Source organism: Plasmodium gallinaceum, assembly GCF_900005855.1.
Source record: "Plasmodium gallinaceum strain 8A genome assembly, contig: PGAL8A_v1_152, whole genome shotgun sequence".
NCBI lineage: Eukaryota > Apicomplexa > Aconoidasida > Haemosporida > Plasmodiidae > Plasmodium > Plasmodium gallinaceum.
The window spans coordinates 589,343-609,736 of record NW_021628316.1 but is presented as its reverse complement, the minus strand read 5'-3'; the positions used below and the strand labels follow the sequence as shown (position 1 = coordinate 609,736).

At 16.8% G+C, this 20,394-nt stretch overlaps 4 protein-coding genes across 4 annotated transcripts; 2 read left to right on the top strand and 2 right to left on the bottom strand.

Moving 5' to 3' along the window:
- Nucleotides 1-6,164: 6,164 nt before the first annotated feature.
- Nucleotides 6,165-9,023, bottom strand: MCM4 (DNA replication licensing factor MCM4, putative; the record flags this gene model as incomplete). Its single annotated transcript, XM_028673961.1, has 1 exon — nucleotides 6,165-9,023. One exon carries the CDS (start codon nucleotides 9,021-9,023, stop codon nucleotides 6,165-6,167), a length of 2,859 nt encoding a protein of 952 aa, XP_028530362.1.
- A 1,474-nt stretch (nucleotides 9,024-10,497) lies between these two features.
- Nucleotides 10,498-12,363, bottom strand: USP39 (U4/U6.U5 tri-snRNP-associated protein 2, putative; the record flags this gene model as incomplete). The annotated part of the gene is made up of 1 exon (XM_028673960.1): nucleotides 10,498-12,363. One exon carries the CDS (start codon nucleotides 12,361-12,363, stop codon nucleotides 10,498-10,500), a length of 1,866 nt encoding a protein of 621 aa, XP_028530361.1.
- Nucleotides 12,364-15,509: 3,146 nt separating this feature from the next.
- Nucleotides 15,510-17,444, top strand: PGAL8A_00513200 (conserved Plasmodium protein, unknown function; the record flags this gene model as incomplete). The annotated part of the gene is made up of 1 exon (XM_028673959.1): nucleotides 15,510-17,444. The coding sequence occupies one exon, from the start codon at nucleotides 15,510-15,512 to the stop codon at nucleotides 17,442-17,444; it is 1,935 nt and encodes a 644-aa protein (XP_028530360.1).
- A 1,091-nt stretch (nucleotides 17,445-18,535) lies between these two features.
- On the top strand, nucleotides 18,536-20,199 carry PGAL8A_00513100 (protein transport protein SEC20, putative; the record flags this gene model as incomplete). The annotated part of the gene is made up of 7 exons (XM_028673958.1): nucleotides 18,536-18,697; nucleotides 18,970-19,103; nucleotides 19,181-19,270; nucleotides 19,359-19,525; nucleotides 19,637-19,691; nucleotides 19,810-19,915; nucleotides 20,044-20,199. The coding sequence occupies 7 exons, from the start codon at nucleotides 18,536-18,538 to the stop codon at nucleotides 20,197-20,199; spliced, it is 870 nt and encodes a 289-aa protein (XP_028530359.1).
- Nucleotides 20,200-20,394: the final 195 nt, after the last annotated feature.

The following is a 20,394-nucleotide window of genomic DNA, read 5'->3' as shown; positions in this document are numbered from 1 at the left end:
ATCATTAATAATAGTGTATATATATATATATTTAATGTATTCTTCAAAAATATATAACTTGTGTTCATTACAATATTTATTTATATATGTTCATATGATTGTATTAACTATATTTTTTCTTTTTAAAACAATTATAATTTAAATAGTAGGAAAAATCAAATTATCATATGTTCTATAATTGCTAATATAAAGCATTTAAATGAATACAAAAAAATTATAAATAAAAAAAATTAATAAAAAAAAAAAAAGTTAATAAAAACACATACATATATATTTATGATAAAAACTAAATACAAATAATATGCATGTATATATATATATATTTATATATAGAAAGATATACAAATATCTTTCTTTATTTTTAAATATATTTAATTACCTTTAGAATGAATATATTTGAAAAACAAAATATAATAAAATAAATAATAGATTATTAAAACTGTATATTATTATATTTTTATTTGTAACATTATTCTCATATAATGTCTCTATTATACGTTTCTTTCTTTACACATAGATTTTTATTTTTTTTTTCTGTATTTTTTCTATATCTTTTATAAATATTGCATAAATATTACAAGCATATATGCACATGTATATGCCTATAAATTTAACTCTTTTAATTTTTATCTTGTTATTCTGTTGATTTTATAAGTGCATTATAATGATGCATCTTTTTATTCTCATTTACTTTTTTTTTTTTTTTTTAAAAAAAAAAAAAATAAATTTACATTAACATCTATAATTAAAAAAGAAAAGAATGTTTAATTCCTATCATAGTAATATAACTTAAAAAAAAAAATATGATAAAATAATATAATAAAAAAATTAAATATATTATTAAAAATCACTAAAAAATAGAAATGTATAATGAATAAAAAAAAAATTTTTAAAATGTAGGATATCACATAAACGTTGATTTTATAATAATTTAACAGTCCTACTATCAAATTAATTTTTAAATTTTTGTATTATTAAAATACATATAAAATAAAAAAAAAATAATAAAATGATCTTATGACAAATTTATAAAAAATGAAAAAAAAGTAATATATATAAAATATAAATGAAGAAATAAAATTAAGATATAAACAATTACTATAAATATTAAGATGAATATGACAAAAAAAAAAAAAAAAAAAAAATTTATATATATATGTATATGTAAATATATATATATATAAATATATATAACTATCTTAATGTATTCTTTTAAATATTACTTAAATATAATTTAACATTAATATATAATTAAAAAGAAATTTTAAGTAATAATATCAGTATTAAACATTTGTTAAATACCGATAATTTTCAATATTTATAAAAATAAAATAATATATTTTTGTATATGTAATTATATATTTATTTAAAACATCCATATATATATTTATAAATGTAATAATTTAAAAATAAGTCTAATAAAAAACAGTATCACATAAGAATTTAAATGAAACAAAATGTAATGTAATGACAATAAAACTTTGTAAATTTCATTTGTAAATATAAAAATAACAGTAATTAAAAAAAAAAAAAAAATTAATTTAAATAAAATGAAATAATTCTAATAAATCCATATGTTTTATATTCGTTAGAATATAAATCTTTGCTTAACTGAAAAATTATTTCATTAAAATTTTTTTTTTTTCTTTATAATATAAAAGTATTATATAAATTATAGCTATTAATTTTTAATTAAATTCTTTAGAATCTAATTTATCAAATACGGCATTATCACAGACAAAATTTTTAAAATAATAAATGTCCTTAGTCATAAATCTGCAGTAGATAAAAAAAAAAAAATAAAAAAATAAAATAATAAAATAATAATAAAAAAAAAAAAAAAAAATGAAATTTATTTCTTAATATTATTAATAATTTTAATAATATAAATGTATATAAGATTATATACTAGATAAATATGTCTATAAACATAAATATATACCTACTTAATTTTTATATGTATATACATGAATGTATTTCTATTCAGAATCATAAAATACATTAAAAAATCACATGTATATAATAACTTAACGTTTTTATAGTATATTATTCTCTCTGTTAATAAAAATGATAATGTTATGAAATGTATATATAATAATAAATATTTCTCATTAATTAATGAAAAAATATAAAAAAAATTTTTTTTTTTTAATTTTAATGGACAAAAGAAAAAATTAAAATAAAATATAATGTAAAACAAAAATCAAAATTTTCACCGTACTAAATTTGATAGTACTAAATATGTATGAGTAATAAATAAAAAAAAAAAAAAAAAAATATTATATATACATATATTCATGTAATTTTCATATAATACATACATATATATAATAATAAAAAATATTTTTATGTATTATTGTTTTTATTCTTTTTTCTCTTCATATAAATTTAGTTTATAATTGATTTTTTTTTTTTTTTTTTTTTTTTTTTTTTAATCTTTTTTAATAGAAAAAAGAGAAAACATGCTTTTATACTAAAATATTTCATATATATGAAATATTTTGTATTTATTTCTAATTTCTTAAATTTAAATTTTTTTTTTTATCATCTATTAAAAAAAAAAAATATATTTTATATGCATAAATATATTTTAGTAATATATCTTTGCATATAGACATGTAATGTATATATATGCATTTAAAGATAAATATTTAAAGATTAATTTAAAAAAAAAGAAAAAAAAAAAAAAAAAAAAAAAAAAAANTAAAAAAAAAAAAAAAAAAAAAAAAGAAAATATATATTACATTTTTCGAAAATATATTTTCTTTAATAGAAAATTACATATATGTACATATTTATATGTATAGATAAATAAACAAAAAAAAAAAAGTTAAGACAAGATAATAATTAAATATAGATTAGCGTATAACAAATTTTCTCATTATTCATAAACGTATTTTTTTTTTATTTAATTCATGAAATATATGTATTTATACAATATTCATGAAATCAGTATATTTAATAAAATTCAATAGCTCATAAAATAAAAAAAAATTTAAGTTAAAAATTAAAATAGAAAATAAATTACATGTCATAAAGTTTAAAAATATAAATCATACATTTTAATATAAAAATTATATTAATGAGAAAATTATAAAAAATTATAAGCATGGATTTTAAAAGTTATGCATAAAAAGTATAAATATGCGTAGAATTTTTTATCTTTAAATAATTGTTTTTTTCAATAAAGGTGTATATATATATATATATATATAACTAATTTAATAAAAGTATAGTAGTTCAATAAATATCATATTAAAAAAAAAAAAAGTGTTATCTTTTAAATTATATATAATTTTTTATTTTCATAAATAAAAATTAAAAGTTAAACACATGAATACGTGACAGAAATGCATTTATTATCAACATAATATACATATTTTTCATTATAAAAAATAATACATATAATAATAGCAATATTTTTATTTTTCTCTATGAAATGTAGATAATAAAAAAAATTAAAATAGTAAAAAAAAATTTTAATCTGAATTTGAAAAAAAAATAGATAAAAAAAAAAATAGCTCAAATCACAAAATATTATTTTTCCTTAAAAATAATTTACTGTCTATTCTCATTTGAATATCATATTTGCTCATAAAGGTATATATGCATATATACTTTAATTTATACAAAAATACGTCAAAAATTCTATATGTTCTTTTTTTATTTAATATGTATATTTTTATTTTAATATAATTTCTTTTTAATATTACATTTCAAATAAAAATAATTATTGCATACTGAAAAAAAAAAAAAAAAAAAGGAAAAAGAAAAATAGCACACACGGATTTCAGATCTCTTTTTTTAAGTTTCATTAACAAAAAGTTCAATTTCTAAATTTTTCGAATTATTATTAATGACCCTTCATAAAAGAACTGTTTTTCATCCAGCATGCAATTAAAAAAATAAAAAAAAAAAAAAAAAAAGAACTAATCTGTGAAATATTTAAATTATAAAATAAAGATTAGTTAAAAGCAAGTTTCTATTTTTATTAGAAAACTGCCCTTTTTTTTTTTTTTTTTTACACACAACAGCAAGTCATATATTTTTAAAAGGTAAATAATTTAATGTATTTTCTTTCCTTTTTATTTTGTGTGTATCATAAATAAAACTGTGATTTTTTTCTCTAAAATTATAAATAAATTATACATCATATATAGTTATCTATATATATATTTTTATATATGTATATATATATTTATATATATAAATATATATATATAAATATATATATATATGTATATTTATATATATGTATATATACATATATTTTTATATATACTTTATATATATCATAAAATTATACATATGTATATATAAATATTTATATATGTATGTATATATATATTTATATGTATATAATATTACAAAAAATTAAAAGCAAAAAAGTAAATAATTGTAAAAAGAAATGTCGAATGATATATCGTATGAGAATATTTAAAAAAAAAAAAAATGCAATTTTTAACAAAAAAAATTTTTTAAAATATGGAAAAAATTAATTTAAAATTAAATTTTACTTTTTAATTAATATATATAAAATGTAAGATTCTCGTAGCATAACTTCTATTTTTTAAAAGTTACAATAAAATAAAAAAATTTTGCAGGAGAAAATTTTTTTTTATCTCCATATACTATAGTAACGACATAAAGAATATATGGAAAGTAAAATAATATTATTAAAAATATGTTTGCAAAAATATATAAAATATATATAATTAGAGAAAAAAGTATAATAATTATTTCATTTAATTATTAATATTTACTAGTAATATACATTCTATACGTCATTACTGCTAATTTTTTTTTTTTTTTTATATTCACAAAATTTTCGATTAGAAGTAAAAATTGTAGAAAAAAAAATTTTAAAATTTTTCTGAGTAAAATTAATTAAAAATTGTAGTAAAATTCTTTTTATTAAAAAAAATAAAAACTAAAATTTGTTTATTTTTTCTTCATTAGAAGAATATAAAAAATAGTTTTAAATATAAAATTTCTATAGTATCACAGAAATTTGGTAAATATTATATTCATAAAAAATTAAATATATATTTTCATAATATTATTTTAAAATAAATGTAATAACATATAAAAAAAGTTACTATAACAATGTAGAGAAATTCATATTTATTTGTAAAATTTTTAACGATATATAAAAAGGGGTTTAATATAAAAAGATTTTTTCTTTCGCATTAAGTATTTTATTAAAATAAAAAAAAAATTTTATCAATATATATGTGAAAAATTTTTATCCTTTTAAATGAAAAATAGTGATTCATTAAAATTATATCGACTTAATAGGTTTTACTTATAAATAATTAAAATTTAACTGAATACATGAGATATTTGTATTTAAAGAGAGTTAATATGATAATGAAATGTTTAAATATAAAAAATTTAATATTCTATAATGTATTTTTTTTTACTACTTATCATTTAAAAAATATATTAAGTTTTAAATAAACAATATAAAATTATGATTCGGTAAATATTCATTAAACAATTTTTTAGGAATAAAAATTATTCTCAAAATATTTCAAATTTTGAATGCTACAATTTTTTAAAAGTGAAGGCATGCAATATATGAAAATTATATTGTAATTTTACTTATATTTTTTTTTTTCTAATTTTATTAAATGGAAGGTTGTAAAATTACTAAATGATATTTCCTTAAATTTATAATTTCATGATAAAAATCTTAGTTTATATTTACAAATGAGAGATAAAAAATAATATATATATATATATATATATATAAAATAAAATAATGTGAAAAAAAAACATTCATATTATATGTTATTTTAAAATAAAAGTACTTACATACATAAGATTTATTTAAAAATAAAAAAAAAAACATATTCATATATACACATTTGAAATATGTAAAATTTAAAAGAAAAAAAAGATGGTTATATATTTGAGGTATATATTAATAATATAAAATATATACGTTTTTATAAAATACAAGAATTGAAAAAGAAAATTGTATAATTGAAGTATATTTAAAAAAAAAAAAAAAAAAAAATCATCTTTTATACTATCTTAAAAGACTATGAAATAGTCATACCTTTGAAGTTGATTTAAATAATAAGTATTTACATTCTTGTAATATATTTTTAAAAAGCATAAGTTTAATATAGTTTCAATTACAATTTTATTGTAAAAATCTACTTTTTTTTATATAAACCAGAACAAAGTCGAGTAATATCTTGTGATTTTTCAAGATCATGAAAAGCTTCTTCAAAAGATTTTCTATCTAATGCTGTTGTATATTCGGGATCATTCATAATAGTTTCTTGACAATGAGCAAGTAATTCATCTTTTGTCATATTTTTTAAAATGAGTGCATTCATTATAATATCTTTGATCATATCAGATTTTTTCTTATGTTGTGATGTTTGTCCTAAATTAACTTGATCAAAGTCAATTCTACCACTTAAAGGATCAATTAAACTTTGAAAAGTAGCTATATTCATTAATCTTACAGCTTCATTAGCTTCTTCTGGTGTTACTACATCTTTTAATTTCATTTTCGCTAAACTCTGGCTTAGTCTAACTAATCCCTCTAATTGTCTAGGACTAGCAGTTGGAGATTTTGTTCCTTCTTTGCATCGCATTTTTATATATTCTTCAATAATAATTTTTTTGCTTTCGAGTGATATTATTGGATTGCATGTCATACGACAGTATGCTATATATAGAGCTAATGTATTCGAATCAATTAAGTAATTTTTTGGTTTTTTTTTATTTGAACTATTATTATTATCGGAGTAAGGAAGATTTATATTATCTCTAATATTCCAATTATTTTCTTTATTTTGTGTGTCTTCTTCCTCTTCTTCCTCCTCCTCTTCCTCTTCTTCTTCATCTTCTAAATTGTAAGAATAATTTTTACAAAGAACAGTAGCCAATTTTTTATCCTCTTCCTCATTTGCTTGATCAATAACAAGATAAATTAAATCAAATCTAGAAAATAGTGATGGTGGTAAGTTAATATTTTCAACTACAGCCTTATTTTTGTCATATCTACTGTTAATAGGGTTTGCTGAAGCTAAAACAGAGGTTCTTGCATTCAAAGTAGCTACAATACCAGCTTTTGCAATAGTCACAGTTTGTTGTTCCATTACTTCATGTAATATAGCTCTTGCAGAATCATCCATTTTGTCAAATTCATCAATACAACAAATTCCTTTATCTGATAAAACAACTGCACCTGATTCTAAAATGTATTCTTTTGTTTCAGAGTCTTTTGATATAAATGCTGTTAATCCAACACTACTGCTACCTTTTCCACTTGTGTAAATACCACGTGGTGATAATTTATGAACATAATGTAAGAGCTGGGACTTAGCAGTAGATGGATCTCCACATAATAAAATATGAATTTCTGATCTATACTTATTTCTAAATTTATCAGTAATTTTACTTCCACCAAACAACTGGCATAATAACCCTTTTTTAATATCATCTCTTCCATATATAGATGGAGCTATTGAATCTGCTAATCTTTGATATATATTAGGATCTTTACTCAATTTTTGCATCTTATGAATAACTTCAGTAGTAAATAATAAATTACCTTGTTCATTCAATTTTTCAAAATTTTCTTCTACGGTACCATCTTCATTTCTTTTTAAAATAATAGAGGCTGTATCATTTTGCTCTGTCAATTTCATTTTTTGTTTGTTTTCTTTCTTAATATGGATAACATTTATATAAGTTCTATGCACACTATTATAACACCTAGATCTTGGATTTAAACGAACAGGAGATGCTTTTAATATTCCTGTTAATTCTACAGTGTCTCCTGGTTTTGTATAATCTATTAAATCATCATATGCATATATTGAAATAGACTGAGGAGTTTCTCCTTGCTTTAAATGTTCTGTTACTTCACTTAATTTAATAAGTTGTTTTGAAGAGAAACAGCAATTATTATGCCATAACTCAAATGTATTTTTATTATTGCAATTAGAACATGTCATTGGTTCTTGAACTTCCCCTTGTATAACGTGTTCATATACTTCTTCATTACATTTTTCATAATTATTAACTCCTACTCTTTTTTTAGAAGTACATTTAAAGGCTGCCATAGTCATTTCTGGAATAATATTTGAGCATCTAATTATTACACCCTTTACACAGACTAACGTTTCAATTTGATTAGGTCCCAATTTTCTTGGAGTATCTTTATGTTTTTTGTTAAAGAATCTTACTCTACAATAATCTTGTTTTGCACTACTTAATGGATATTTGTCAGACGAGCTCGATTTTGTATCTCCTTCTAACACTAACCCCAAGAGAGAATTATACTTTTCACTTATTATTTTGTCTATTTCACTAATACAGTCAGATGGGTACTCAATTATTAACTTATATAATTTTTTATTAAAAAAATAAATATGAGTAAGATCTACTTCAAAAGATTTTATATGTTCTAAGTTTTTTACTCCATCAGTATCTTCATCATTATCATTATTTAATTTACATTCATTTTGTCTACCTGTTTCAATAAATTTTATCATCTTCCATCCATAATATGCCAAATAAACTTTTAAATTATCTCTATGTAACAAAATATATTCTGTTATACTACGATCTTCATCAGTAAATTGTAGTACATCACTATAATTAGTAATGTTAAATTCATCAAAAAATTGATTAAAAAGTTCTTTAATTTGTTCTAAGTTACTATCAATAAAGTGTGGTAATCTTCCTGATTCGATATCTTCCATAAATGCTTCTCTTCCTACATCTCCTATATCAGCTCTTGCACATTTTATTCTTCTTATAGCTAGAGGAGTATGACCATATCTTATGAATTGAGAACCAGTATTGCTTTGATTCAAATACTTGGATTCATTCAGCATACTGTTTAAAAAACTTTTGCTATTTTTTGTCCTCCTACTTGAAATTGGTGAATTCATAAAATTACTTCCAAATATTTCATTATTTGTCCCAAAAATATTAGAACTTAATCCAAATGGGCTTGCATTTTGCCCCGCCCTTCTTCTAGGAGTACCCATATTTCACGCATTAAAAAAAAAAAAAAAAAATGATTAAAAAAAATAAAAAAGAAAAAAAAAAGAAAGTAAAAGTATTAAGTTTTAAAAAAAAGAAAAAAATAATGATTTAATAAAATGATGGATTAAAAAAAAATATTTTTCTTTAAAATAATTAAATAAAAAAAAAAAAAAAAAAAAATGAATCTTATATTAACACACAATGTAAATTTCTCTTATAAATTATTTTTAGGTAAACATATTTAAAGCACAAAACTTTAAAAGAAATTTTCTTGACATTTTTAAAGAAAATAAATATTATAATTTCAAGAAAACTTATATATATTTAATAAATTATTAAGAATAAAAAATAAGTTAATAAAAATTACAATAATAACAATAATTTTGTTAACCCATTAAAAGATATAATACATATTTTAATTATATTTTTCTTTGTATTCAATTAACAAAAGAAGTTTTTATGAATTTAAAAAAATGCTACGATTTTAATTTTGTCTTTGAAAAGAAGAAAAAAATTAATATTCGTCTTCATAATTTTTTCATTATATCTTTTTAAATTGTTCTATTTTATTTCACTGTATTTAATTAATTATTATTACAAAAAAAAATAATGGTATGTATTTTGAGAGTTTTTCGTAAAAAGATATATTTTCAATATTTGTCAATTAGAAAAAAAAAAAGTAAAAAAAAATTGCAAATGCTAATTTACATAAGTATATACTTAATATATCCTTTTGTAATTAATCATTATTTTGTAATACTTAAATGCGTAAACTTATTCTATTTTTTATTATTATTTTTCATAGTTTTATTGAAGACAATAATTTCTTCACATTTTATAGTAGAAAATTATTAAATAAAAAATATTTATTAATATATTTATGTATGTTTTTATGTAATTTTATATATATATTAATTTATCTTTTTAAATAGGATAAATTATATTACATATTAAATAAAGAACATAATATTTTATTTTTATTTTTATAAAAGAAAATATAATAATTTTCATATTAGTGTTATTACACTATATACTTTATCATTCAAACTATTTAAAAACTATATTTTTAAAAGCAATTATAATATTATTATATAAAAACATATGACAAAAATGAAAAATTCATATTTAAGCCTTTTATATATGATAAATCCTTTTATATCCTTAATTTAATCATTGCGTATAATTAGAAAAATAATATTATATTAAAATACTTTTTCTTTTTATTTATTTTATTTAAAATTTTTGAAATGGAATACTTTCAAATATAGTATAAAATTAGCACTTTAAAACTTAATAATAAAAAAAGTAAATAAATATATAAAAATAAAATAGACAATACATTAAGTATTTTAAGTTAAAAAATTTAAAATATTAAATAATTTTTTCTTAATGATTTAATATAAAATAAAATTTAAAGAAAAAAAAAAAATACAAATTGCTAAAAAATATATTAACAGTTTTTTTTTTTTTTTTTTTTTAAAAATTCTGATTTATTTCCCCATCTAACTGGATATCTTGTCGTTGATATAGTTGGATGCAAGATTCAGATAATAAAACCAATTGTGGTAAAATTGAAATAACATGTAAATCTTCTATTTCATACCATTCATTTGTCGGTTGATTTAAAACATGAATTTTATACGAACCCTGATTTACTGTACCACTATGAAAAATATTTGCAATTAAGTTATATTTTGTAACAGGATTTTGGTTAAGAAAATCTTGATGTATATAATCTTTCATATCTAAATTTTTAATTACAAAATTTACTATTGTACCATTTTTTTCAACAAAAAAGTTATTTTTTGAAAATCTTTTAATCGTAAAAATTAAATATTTTGGTAATTTAGAAATCATTATTGTACTTGGTACAGATTTATCAAACAAAAAAGTTTCTGTTTCTCCATCAAATTTTGTTAATAACTCATAAATAGAAACTTGAGGTATAATATTACTTTCTGTTGTACTTTTAAAAATTGGTGGATTTGGTAATTTTAAGGAAAGAGTACGAAATGGAATTTTTTTGATTTTATAATTTTTTTTTTCATATAACTCATCTTCTTCAATTTCTTCTTCTAGTTTGTTATCATTATTTTTTCTTTCTTCATGTGTTTCCCCTTCATTTACTTTTTGTTTTTGATCAGTTTCTTCTACATTATCCATTTCTGAGCTTTCTCTTTTAGTTTTAATAATTAGTTCTCCATCGAAACAATAATCAATGATGTTTATTTTTTCATATACCCACTTTTTTTTTTTTTTTTCTACATGATTATCATTGTTATTACTATCATTCTGCATAAAATTATTTTCATTGCTTGATTCTTTTTCCTCATTTTTAAGGTTATTATTTTTTTCCATTATTTTTTTTTTGGAAATTTCTTTTATTTTCATATTTTTATGATTCTTATCTTTTTTTTTTTTCTTCAGTGTTTTCTCTGAATATTTATGAATTTTATTAATAACCCATAAAAAGAAATCTAGAGGATCATTTTTTGTTCCTATCTTAAAATTTTTTTTAGATTCTATACCAACTGCTTGTAAAAATTCATGAGGAGATACAACTCCTTTAAAATTTTTAGGGTTGTAAATTTTTTTAATTAATTCAGATAAGACGATAATTAAATTCTTCGCTAAATTTGTTTTATTTTCATGTAATAATAAAATATTTCGTACAGGTATAATAGTACATAATAATTGAATGATTACATTACAATAGTCAGTATTTTTTAAATTATTTAAACCAACACAACCTGGTAAAAAATCTGCACCATCTAATGATTTTCCTAAAATAGGATTAAAGCATAGATATTCAACTTGCTCCCTTGTATAAATAGGTTTTAAAAAATATTTTATATCATTTAATGAAGCATCTTCAATTTCATAATTTTCTGGTATACAGCATGTTTTGCATGATTCTAAATTAATAAAAACATAATGACTTTTTTCTAAAGCATGAATATATGCATATGTTCCTTTTCCAATTCCTTGAAAATATAAACCGCAAACTAAACAAGCATATACATGTAAATTTGACAAACTAATACTACATAATTTTTCAAAATCGAAATCTAGTAAATTTCTATTAATTGTACGTAGATAAGGACAAATCTTACCTCTATTCCTACTTAAATTTATGTTTTTTACTTCATCATTTAAATCATTATTTATTATATTGACACTATTTTTCTTATTATTCAAATCACTGATATTATCATTTTTATCCGTATTTATATAATTTATCTCTTTATTTACATAATTTTCTATATCATTTATATTTCCTTCTTCTTTTTTTCTTTTCTTTAAAGTTAATTCATCCTTTTCATTTTGAAATTCCTTATCCATTTTTTTTTTCATAATTCTAATTTTATTTTTTATGCATTTTTAGACTTATTTAAGATTTAAATAAATTATTCAAATTAATTTCAATTATTTTAAGAATTTTTTTTTTTTTTTTTTTTTTTTTTTTTAAATATATATTAACTGTAGAAATATATATTTTTTAATAATAAAAGTACCTACTTTTATTTTATTTTATTTTTTTTTTTTTTTTTTCTTAGATAATTACATATTTATTGCTTCTTATTTATCGAAAACAAAATAATACTAAAAATTTTTTTTTTTTAACTATTTTTTTTAAAAGTAGTTTCTTTATCTAATAGTGACTTTGAAAAGAAGAAAAGATAATAAAACAAAAAAAAAAATAATGAAAAAATATAAAAGAAATAAAATATTAAAAAAAAGTAAGTTTGATAATACTATTGTTAAATTTATTATGAAAAAATGAAAAAAACAACGATTAAAAAAAATTTTACATTCTTATTAAAATGAAAATAATATTTACATAAAAAATTTTTTTTTTTGTGAAGACAATATGTTAAATGTTTCTAAATGTTACATGGAATATATTTTATTTTTTATTTATATTTATTTTGTATATATTTATTATAAGAAAATATTTCTTTTTATAGTTAACTTTTTGATTCTATTAAACAAATACCACTTACATTTTTTTAATGAGATATAGCTATTCGTGAAATGAATAAAAATTAAGTAAATTTTTATCTAGTTAATATTTTTTTGTAACTAAAAATTTAATACAATCAGATATTTTATTTAATATATAGACTACAATATGAGAGAAAATTATATAAATTAATTTATTTCATTTTGATTTTATCTTTTATATATTTATATATATACTACAAATAAAATTATAAATATATTTAGAAAAAATATTTTTTTAATTTGTTTCATTTTTAGTTTGTAATTCTAATGTAATAAACATATCTTCAATTCATGTATTTCATTTATATATAAAAACTTTTTACATTTTATTTCTATTTTTATAAAAAAAAAAAAAAATATTGAATGTATAAAGATGTAAAACTAAAAAGTGCTAATTATGATTTTCTGAACTAATAAAAGAAATATTTTTAAAAACTAAATTCAAGAGATATAAATGCAGTAATATATCATATAAAGAACTCAAATTAAATCGATTAAAAAAAAAATTATAACATGTGTAGAGAATAACAGAAGAAATAATATATATATATATATAATATGGATGCAAGAACAAGAACTATGATATTTTTAAATATTTTATGATTTTCCATATTATAAAATTTCAGATGTATGGATTTATATTTTTTTACATTTTAAATATATGAGAATAGTAATACATACGCATTTTGAAATGTTTTAATGAAATTTCTTAAGAATAATGGCGTCAAAAAGAAAACAAAACTTTATTAATACTTCGTAATGACAAAATTTTCTTTTTTTTTTTTTTTGTAATAATTAATGGATATACAAACTTGATCTAAAAAGTATATAGGAATCTTACAATAAATTTTCATGTTATTCTTATATGTAAAAATTATTATATAAAATAAATAAAATTGTATAATTAAATAATTCAGTATTTCAAATTTTATGATTAATTAACTCTTAGATAAATTTAAAAAAAAAAAAATGTATATGGGAAGAAGAAATCATAAATTGAGCATGCCGTATATCATTTAAAATCATTGAAAAAAAATTTATATTTCATATATTTATAACTTTAAGATATTTGAATTATTATTTCAAAATTTGATTTTTTATAATATTATAGAGTAAAAATATAATTAAAATAAAAAAATATATAGAGAGAGAATTCTTTATATTTGCGTGCAAGGTTGAGTTAATGCAAAAAAAAAAAAAAAAAAAAAAAAAAAAAAAAATGAAAAAATGAATATAAAAATTAAATTTTAAATATTAAAAACAATAAAATACTAAATTAATTCTATATATTAATAATTAAGAAAGGAAAATGTTTTCTGAAAAATAATATAATATATAGTAATTAAAAGAAAATTGAAGAAAAAAGATATTTGAATTAAATATAAAAATGTTCATTAAATTTAAAAAAAAAAGTATTTACTTTAAAGAATTATAACATTTAAAATTTACAATATTTATTATATATAAATATGCATATATTTAATATATTATATATAAATATACAGTACTAAAAAGAAAAAATATGTACATATGTTTTTATCTTAAAAAAGGGAACCATCTTCCCTTTTTAAAATGTGATAAATAATGTTAATTAATTTCATTTATCTCATATTTATATAAAAATCATAGATAATTAGAAAGAAATATTTTCATTATTTATCATATTAAATTATATTTTTATTTATAATTATATATTTATCATTATTATAAATGAAGATAGAACAAAAATGCATAGAAAAAAAAAAAAAAATAATAATAATAATAGATAGAAAATATATACATATATATAAATTTATATAATTATTTCTTACTTTTTTATAAAAAAGTGTAACTGTCTTTACTTTTTTTTATTAAATTTATTTTTCATTTTTATTAAAATATTAATTATATAGAAGAAATATAAATATTCTAATAAATTAACAAGATCAAATAATTTTAAGTTGAAATAATAGATAAATTTTAATATATTAATTTAAAACATTGACTATTTTTAAAGCCTTTAAATTTAATTCTTATATTTTAAATAATAACCTATATAAAAATTTATTTAAAAAAAATATACTTATAATGTATATATAAAATTCTACTTTTTAAATAAAGTTAAATATCATTATATCTGAATATATATAAAAAAATGATATTTATTTTTTTTCAGATGCATGTTAACAAAACATTATGAAAACACTATGAAAAAACATAAAATAAGTTCGTTTATATAAATTTGACAAGTGTCACAATTAAAAATAATTTTATGTTTTTATTGATAAAAATTAAAATAACATAAAGAAATTAATAATCTAGATTTCCGATACATTATGGCACGTTTTTAAAGATATTCTTAGATTTATATGATATAAATATATATATGATATAAATATATATATATATATATATATATATATATATTTATAAAAAAAAAAAAAAAAACGAAAAAAAAATTTATAATATATATAAATAGGTTTTTTTATATTATACTTTTTGAAATGACAAAAGGGTTAAATAATCAACAAAAAAATTTGAAATGTAAGCCAATAGATATAAATAAAAAACTGCTAGTAATTAAGTCAGGTGAAGATTTAAAAAAGTTAACAAAAAAAGATAATCCATCTAATGAAGATATTGCACAATTAAAATCATTATTAGAAAATAATGAAACAAAAATAGAAAAAAAAAAAAAGAATATTGTGATACCAAGATTTAAAATATGTGATGATGATAATTATAGACTGAGTAAATTTGAAAAACCATCTCATTATATTAGATATGAATTATATAGAGATCAAGTAACTGGAATAAAATTAAGTGATGGTACGATAATTCATTACGATTTATTGAAAGAAGATGAAATATTTTTACAAAACTTAAATTCTTATTTAAATATTGAGGTAAATGATGAAGATTTTAGTAAATTAATTGATAAGTTTGAAAAATTAACAGGGAAATCAGATAATAAAGAAGAAATAAATTTTAAAGATGCTTTAAAAGTAGCAAGCGAATTAAAAATAACATATAAAAGTAATGTTATAAAAGATATCTATTCGTATTGGAAAAATAAAAGAAAAAAATTAGGGAGACCATTACTCCGAATGTTCTGGAATAATTCTCAGAATAGTTTGCCACACTATTCTGTTTTTAGACCTAGAGTAAAAGAAAAAATGACATTAAGAAAACATAAGAAAAAGAATTTTGATGTTATAATAAAGATGCATAAACTTATTGATGATTTTAAAAAGTTAGATAAAATTTTAAGAAAAATTAAACAAAGAGATGAGAAAAAATTGTTATTGTTGCAATTAAATGCCATTTTATTTGATCAGAGAAAAAATGAAATCAAAGATAAAACATATATTTGTCCTATGTGGAATTATTTCAAAGATTATAAGATAGAAAAGATTTATAAAAAATTTAAAAAAGATAAATTTTATAAAAATTTATACAATAATATTAATAGCAATTCTTTGCATAATAAAAAAATAAATAAAAAATTAAAGAATTACGGAAAAAATGAACAAATGAATATTCTTAAGGTTAACCCCAATGAATATAAAAATATAGTTTTAATTAAAAGAAGAGGAAGAAGTAATAGAATGTGGATAGATAGAAAATATGTTGATGATATAAATAATAATGATATAAATTATTGTGATTTATCCTATACTTTTAATGATTTTGTAGAAGCTTCATTAAATTTAAAAAAAAATTATGAAGACGATGTATATAATTATATTTCAGGTAATAATGTACCCTTAAAATTAAATGTAAATAAAGAAAAAATAAAAAATGCCGATTCTCATATATTTAATAATAATGAAGATGGTTTTTTTGATGAAAATAATACACAGTCATTAAAGATGCAATTATTAGATCAGTCATTTAATTATAAGAGTATTTATGAAGATAATAAAAAAAGTAATATAAATGATGATATTAATAAAAATGATACAAAATCTTCTAATTTTTTATTTTTTAAAATGGATGAACAATTTAATAATAAAAATGATACCAAAAATAATATAATAGATATGGATAAATTTACCAAAACGTTGGAAGACAAGAAAAATGAAGGAAGTTTTTTGAGCAATGAAAAAGTAAATATAATAAATAATTCTGAATTAATTAATAGAAATAAAAATTGTGAATTCATAAATTATACTAATCAACAAAACAACAAAACAATTTTTCATTTTGAAGATATTATTGATCCATTAGTAAATAAAGATAATTATATCTTTTGTTTAAGTAAATACGTTTATGTACAAAAAAGAATATTATTTTATTTAGAAAATTTATTGAATTTTGATAATTTTAATTTTAAAAGTAAAAAAAAAGATAATAATTTAAATTTTCCTCAAAATTATAATAAAAACAATACAACACAAAAAACTGCAAACAATAAAAATACCAAAGACGTGAAGTAAAATACATTTTCTTTTTATAACTTAAAAAAAAGTATATATAAGAAAATGAACATAAAAATTAAAACATAAAAATATTCAAAAAAAAGTATAACTTTCGTTAATATCCCTAAAACATAATTACTAGTTAGGAAAATTTAAAAATAAAAAAATATAAAAAGTTTTATAATATATTTTTTAAATTGAATTACGTGAAAATATTGTTATATTTATCTTGGAATTTTTTTTAATACTTAAAATTATTTACATTCATACAGTTAATTTTGTTTACATTTAAGAAAATTTTTTTAAAAAAAATTTTACTTTTATAAAAAATTTTTTAGAAACAGTTGTTTTATTTTATTAATATATATTTATATTTTTAAATTATATACACAAGAAAATAAATAAAAGAAATAATATTTTATATATTTGTATTAAAAAGTAAAATATCTTTATCTTTTATTTATATTTATTTATATGTAATTTTTCTTTTTTCATGATTAATAACATTATATAAATTGATTATAATTATTTATTTTTATGTCTTTTTTTTTTTTTTTTTATCTGTAAACTTTTTATTTTTTTTTTTTTTTAGTAAGTAGTAAAAATAAATTTAGTTCAAAATTTTAAACTTTTTTCTTTATTTTATTTTTTTATAAAATATAAAATTATAACCTATGATTTTACACAAAAAAACCTTACATGAAAAATTATGAAATTCATTTTTTTTCTGTTTTATTATATATATGAGCTAAAAGAACAATTGTAAAACATTTTATTTTTTTTTTTTTTTTTTTTTTGAAACTTTTTTATTATTATTCTATTAATACTTTATATTTCTATTATAAGATAAAATTTATTTTAATCATAAAAATGTATTAAAATTAAAAATTTAATGGTATGATTAAAAAGCACAAAAAAAAAAAAAATTAACTATTGTATTTATAAGTATGAATAAAAAAACAAGAATTAACTTTGAACAGTTTTGCACATCTTATAGTACATTTTAGTAAAATAAAAAAAGAAAAAAAAATTTCTTATATTTTTAATATAATTGAACAAGTTTAAAGTATTTTTAAAAAAGATGAGATAAAACTATAATTTTAAAAAAAATGAATGAAAATATTGTATCAAACTTTGTAAAAAAAAATAAAAATGTAGATAATTTTAATAAAATAAATACATTAATAAATCAAATGAAACTGGTTGATGATAATCTTAAAAATTTATTTTTATCTGAGGAAGGTTTGAATGATCATGACTCTTTTTTGTTAGTAAGTCTAAATAATAATAAATTATGTATATAATTTAAATAAAAAAAAAAGATTATCTTTTTCCAGTAATCTATTATAAATTCAATAAACAATACAAATTAATAAAATTTTCTTCTCTTATTATATATATATATTTAAAATAATTTGAATAATAAAAAATATTCAAAGTATAAATGAATAATAAAAAATATTTAAAGTAGAATTGAATAAAAAAAAAAAAAAATGAATAAAGTTTATATAAATAAACATATATTATTTTTATAAATTTGTAGTTTCGCTCTAAAGTATCTAGGAGAATTATTGATTATTCAAATACAATATCGCAATTTAACAAAATAATTTGTTTAGAAAATATTGAAAAAAACGTTAAAGAAGAATATGAATATCATTTAAAAAATATAGAAAAGTAAGAAAAAATTATTAGTTTTATACCTTCTAAATTTAAAATATATATTTTATAAATTTTTTCTATTTTTTATTAAGTTATAAGAAAAAATTAAGTTTATGGTGGAATACTTGGGAAAAGGATTATCATCGATTATGTATGAAACTTTTTTTAAAAAAAAAAATAAGGTAAATTAAGATTATTTTTTACATAAAAAATTTTAAATAACACACATATATATTATATATATATATATATATATATATATATTTTTAGTAATAATTATATTGAAAATAATGAAGAAAAAAATAAAGATATGTACAATATAAATTTAAAAGACACAAGAAAAATGATGATAGATGAAGTTAATAGAATGAAAAACGTAAAGTCAGAACTATTAGATTCTTCTCAAAAATTAAAAAAACAGGATGAAATATTCAATTGTAAAAATGGAAAATATATATATATATATATATTTTTTATTAAATAATTTTATAATAATAAATAAATAAAATTTAAATTAAAATATAAAATGAATTTTTTCTTTATGTTAGCTTTTGAAATGAAATTAAAGTCTAGTGCTCAATTAATATTTTCCTTAAAAAAAAAGTATATTTTTATTAAATAAATATAAGATAATAAATATTTATTTATAATTATATCTTCTTTTATTTATATCTTTTATTTTTTTATTAATAATATTATTTTATACTCCACTTATTAATAGAGCAGAGAATGATACAAGATATGTCTGGTATTCCTTTTTTTTCTTTTTAAGTGTTTGCATTTATATTATCTTAAGAAGATTGGGTTTCATAAGAGCTATAATAGCAGTAAATAAATATATATATATATATATATATATATATATATATATATATATATATATACATATAAGTAATTATAATAAACTTTAAAGAAGGTAATTACTATTTGTTTTTTTCTAATTTTTTTTTTATAGATAATTAAATTTATAATTTCAATATTATTTTATATTGGAGGGACATCTTTTAAATTATATACTTTTATTAAGAAAATAACTTCAAAAAATCAGATAGAAAGTGAAGACCTTTTAATAAATATAGGAAATGATTCAATAACTACTAATGAACTATAGCAAAAAAAAAAAAAAAAATAATAATACAAAAATGTATAAAAAATATTAACAAAAGTCAAAAAAAAAAAAAATTAATTAGGAACGAAATTATATTAAAATAAAATAAAGAACAAAAAAGTAATTTCTTAGAAAAAAAAAAAAAAAAAAAAAAAAAAAAAAAAAAAAATAATTTTTAAAAAAAAAAAAAAAAAAATT